This window comes from Myotis lucifugus, unplaced genomic scaffold, assembly GCF_000147115.1.
Source record: "Myotis lucifugus unplaced genomic scaffold, Myoluc2.0 scaffold_1614, whole genome shotgun sequence".
Classification (NCBI taxonomy): Eukaryota; Metazoa; Chordata; class Mammalia; order Chiroptera; family Vespertilionidae; genus Myotis; species Myotis lucifugus.
Window position 1 is genome coordinate 33710 of NW_005872662.1, and position 5264 is coordinate 38973.

Sequence of the window (5264 nt, forward strand, 5' to 3'; positions counted from 1 at the left end):
GCCGAACACACAGTGGAGGTGGGGGCCTGGGTGGCCGCTCCGCACAGTGAGGCCTGGGGGGTCCTGTGGCTCTGCGCAGTGCAGAGGAGGCCGGTCCCGGCGTCTCCGCTGCCTCGCATAGAGAAGGTGGGTCACAGAAGGGGAGGGCAGTTGTGGGTGATCAGGCTGGCAGGGGAGGGCAGTTGTGGGTGATCAGGCTGGCAGGGGAGGGCAGTTGTGGGTGATCAGGCTGGCAGGGGAGGGCAGCTGTGGGTGATCAGGCCAGCAGGGGAGGGCAGTTGGAGGTGATGGGGCTGTCAGGGGAGGGTAGTTAGGGGCTAACAGGCCAGCAGGGGAGCAGTTAGGCATCAATCAGGCTGGCAGTGGAGTGGTTAGGGGGAGATCAGGCTGGCAGGCAAGTGAGCAGTTAGGATCCAGCAGTCCCGGATTGTGAGAGGGATGTCCAACTGCCAGTTTAGGCCTGGTCCCGGGCCTAAACCAGCAGTTGGACATCTCCCAAGGGGTCCCAGATTGTAGAGGGTGCAGGCCAGGCTGAGGGACAACCATCCCCGCCCCTGAATGAATTTCATGCACCAGGCCTCTAATTTGCTATAAATTACATTGTTATGAGATAAACCACTACCCTGCCTAGAGAAACTTTATTTTAAGGCTGATATATGTTTGGCATTTTGACTGTCACCCCTCAGTTGTTACAGTTAGAATATAATATTCTGTTGTACAGAAGGTGTTTCCCTTTAAGGTTAAGCAGTTTGATAGAAAAAAATAATGCCATACAACTAGTTTTCTAGAGCTGGTTTACACTGGCTCCCCAGTGATGACTTGTAACTTCACTAAGTCTATGCTCAGTGACTTCACATTGGAAGCTTGAAATCAGCCATGGTAGAAATATTTACACCTTAGAAATTGGCAAACATTATAAACCAGGACATCCTCCAACCCCAAGAACCAGCTGTTAAACATTTACCAGCATACTACTCAATATAGCCTAAAATCCTCCTAAAATATATCCTCTTGAAATTCATTAAGCCACCTCAAATTTTGTTAAAAAGGAAAGATATGAAGAAATATAATCAGAAGGAGATGGGAGGTACATTATTTGGACCTTCATTCTTCCCACAGACCCATCTCCTCATTCCCAATATGACTGACTTCATAAGAACAATATAAGAAAGGATTCGCCTGAAGGGATATATATGCCTGTTGCTTTTAGAGAACAGAAAGGGAAGATCTTGACCAAAAAAATGTACATATTAAAAAAATATGAAATCATTTTGTCTTACTAGATGTACCTTTAAGAGAAATGGTCATAAAAAATAAAGAAAAAGAAAACACACACATAAATTTGTCATAAGATGTCATTCCTTCATGCAGTTTTTGTACATGAAGGAATGTACACGTGTATTAACTAGATTAAAAATCTCTACCTTTTTTTGTTTGTTTTTTGTTAATCCTCACCTGAGGATATTTTTCCATTGATTTTTCTTTTTTAGAGAAAGTGAAAGGGAGGGAGGGAAGGAAAGAGAGAGAGAGAGAAAAGAAACATTGATGTAAGAGAGACCTTGATTGGTTGCCTCCTGAACAATCCCTGACTAGGGCAGGGAAATGAACCTGCAACCCAGGTATGTGCCCTTGACCCAGAATCGAACCCGTGACCCTTTGGTCCACGGGCTGATGCTTTAACCACTGCTCAGTCAGGGCTCTACCTTCTTCTTATTCTCACATTTTAGACAATGACAGGAGATTAGACAGAAAATCACATTTATATAGCAACTTAAATAAAACATGAATTTTCTATTCTACGTCTGTGAACTCTTATTTCTACTGTACCCACAGGCACTATCAGGCATATGGTCTATACAAATAATGCCAGAGACAATAAGTACTTTGAAATAACAGAATATAATCTTAGTGTTTTTTCAGCTATCTGCTTCTTAATTTCAACTAACAAAGCCTTCATCATATTTATATCACTCAAATTTTCTATTACTATTTTCACAAACACAACATCTTTTTAATACTCAACTGTTGAACAAGAAGTATTTATGTGATTTTCTTTCTAAATTTAAGGACACATATTTTAGTTATGAAAAAATGTTTGCCCTTTTCAATTGAGCTGATGTACTTGAGAAACTAGGCAAAGTATTTATGACTCAGTCACTTTGGTCCATTGTCTGTATGAAAAAGAATGACACTCTCCTGTAATATTACCTTAGCAAAAAAACCTATTTCAATTGTGACTGTTAGTTTTAAAGATATCAACTATTGTCTCAGAAGAAAATATCAATCATACACACACTTTATAACAAGTATATTCTTTTCAAAGTCTAGAAATTGAATTCAGATATTAGTGAAGAAATTGATCTTTAAAGTAGAATATTTTACACAGAAAACACCTGCAATAGGAAATGTTGGAAGATTTTGATTCTGAGTGTTGTTTGTTCATTTATAAATTTTAAAAGCTATCAAAACAACCTTCATCCTGGCAACTAAATAAATTAGTTAAACTAAATTTGCTTTCCAATCTTTTAACTAAAGAATATTACTCTTCTAATAATCAATCATAAGATTGCTATCCATGGTAACCATATATTGTCTATTAGAATTTCCCACAACTGTGAGTTTGTTCCTTTGAAGATTTAGAATTTTAAAAACATTTTTTTGTAAAATACTTGTTTACACTAATATTTCAGGATCCAAGTCATCCCCAGGTTCTCAAATTTCCATTAAATATAAAGAAAAAAGATAAATAGTAAAAAATAAATAAAATTCAAGTAATATTAACAAGTCCTCATCTCTAGGTCATGGTATTTTACATTAAAAGATTAAATTAACTAACTTACACTCTATTCCCTTGAACAATATCCACATAATCTTCATATCGAGCAAAGTAGCCATCAGGACTCAGGGCTCCCCAGAAGTTGGACCACAGCTTTCCATGGCGAGTTACAAGAGGAGCAATTATCTTTCTAAAGAAAAAAAAAATCCAGGTAACTATTTGTTTTAATCACCACAGAATTATGGTTCTGAACTTAGCTTGACACAGAATCATTCAAGTTCATTTAACACACATGTAGTTAGTCCATAAAACTAAAAGTAAAATAGAGAAATTGCTTCCCAACACTTTTTCTTAAATAAATACACTGCTGATTTTCAGTGATATTTCTTAAAAAGAGTAACAAAAGTAACTCAAAATGTGAATTAAAGTATAAAAAGGATTTTTAAAAGTCCCTTTCTTATGTCCAAAAAGGTGAGACTACCATATAGTATTTCAGAAACTATAATATATAAAATCAAGTATTTCATAATAGTCCATGGTGTATTAAGGTGTCAAATAAATATCTGTTGAACAAAAAAAATGAATGATGATGGGCTAAAATATTTGTAAATAGGTCAGTTTTCCTAAAGTTAAGTCCTGAGGGCAAGTGCTGGGGGGTACAAGATGCCGGGGGAGGGAGGGGGGAGGTCAATGGGGAAAAAAAAAAGGAGACATATGTACTACTATTTGTAATACCTTAAACAATAAAATTAAATTTAAAAAAATAAAGTATGTTTATAATTTTTACAGCTTTTAAAATGGGTTGCGCTAACGCTGGCAATATGAAACATTTTTCTGGTCCTTTAACTATTTTAGAAAACAAAAGAGTAGATAACTACCATAGCACTCTAACCACCTACCAGGAAATAGTCCCTTTGGGAAAAGCATGTTACAAATCCAAAACATGTCACATTTCTTCTTAGGGAAATTTAATTTACGACGTGTCAACATTTTCCAAATAAACTCACAAAACCTGATGTTCTTCTAAAATTACTTCTAAAGTATTGTGCACTGTAGTGGTACCTCACAATTTTTAAAAGAAGCTCACAAAACTTCTCCAAGAGAAAGCTATGCACCAACTATTCTTCATAAAAAAACCTATTCTCACAACACACCAATGCTATGAAGACCAGGCGTGACCTTTCTCTTACAATAAAAAAGTGAAACTTAGTCTATAAAATATACAACATGCAATGAATAATTTTGGTTTATTTTTCCTGATTCCTATTAATAATGAAATATTAACCAGAAACACTTATACCTTGATTTGTTTAAAATACATGGATAAATTAGAATCTATATATAATGTTTATTTAAGAAATGATAATTCAATATCAATAACTGACAAGAACAAATATTTAATAGAAAAAAATCTTGTAATTAAAATCTCAGCTGCCTCCCAAAGATGGATGGGAAAAGAAATGTTGAAAATCAAAATCTATCTGAAGTGTGCCTCAATGTTTTGAGCATGGAAATACAAGAATAGAAGCTGGGGCCCTGGCCAGTGTGGTCCAGTTGATTTGGTCATTGTCCCATGCACTGAAGGGTCACAGGTTCAATTCCTGGTAAGGATACATACCCAGGTTTCGAGTTCAAACTCACTTGGGGTGCATACAGGAGGAAACCAATCAATATTTCTCTCTCTCATTGGTTTTTCTCTCCCTCTCTTTCTTTGTCTCTCTCTAAAATCACATATCCTCAGGTGAGGATTAAAAAAAAAAGAATAGCATCTGGGAGACTAAATATCTAAAGGAGTAAAATTTGGAGCACGGCAGTCAAAATCAGCAATAAGAGGAGGAGAGGAACAAGAGAACTGATGAGATGCTGGAAAGCCACATGCCCTAAGATGTGACCTATCCCCTGACCCTCTAGCCTTCATTCAAGTCTACTAAATCTTGAAAGAGTCTTGGTCTATGTCAATGCTTTATGTAAACTACATGCTTGGATGCAGGTGTGTATCATGTGAAAATAATCCTTAGATAATTAACAGAAATTTATGAAACTGGAGAAATAACCAGTTTTATTGACTCTTTACTTATGAGGAAAATTTTATAATTGACAAGGTTTAAAACATTATATTAATATTAAAGAGGATATATGTTAAATATGTATATGAATTCATTAACAATTCACTATAAGAATTACTAAATACCTATCAAGTGTCATATAATAAAAACATTAAATATTATAAAAAAGCATATCCTATATAATAACAGGCTAATATGCAAATAGACTGAACGGCAGAACAACCAAACAACCGGTCACTATGACATGCACTGACCACCAGGGGGTGCGCCCGGAATATGGAAGGCATCAGCCGCTGCAGGATGGCATAGCAGGTGAGCAGGGTGTTGGTTGCTGTCATCGGGGCAAGCCTTTGGTGATTACTGAAAATTCTATGCTACCATGCACCTGCGGTCCCCCGCCCCCCCCCCCCCCCCCCGGTCCC

The 5264-nt window shown here is 36.9% G+C and overlaps 1 protein-coding gene across 1 annotated transcript in view; it reads right to left on the bottom strand.

Annotated features, from left to right (window-relative positions):
• LOC102437383 (procollagen-lysine,2-oxoglutarate 5-dioxygenase 2) overlaps window positions 1–5180 on the bottom strand; it is a 27097-nt gene extending 21917 nt beyond the window's left edge. Inside the window, exons 1-2 of the mRNA XM_023748650.1 lie at window positions 5097–5180; window positions 2841–2962 (exon numbers count right to left, since the gene is read on the bottom strand). Of these exons, the coding sequence (XP_023604418.1) occupies window positions 2841–2962; window positions 5097–5180 (206 nt within the window). The remainder of the gene's footprint in view (window positions 1–2840; window positions 2963–5096) is intronic.
• Window positions 5181–5264: the final 84 nt, after the last annotated feature.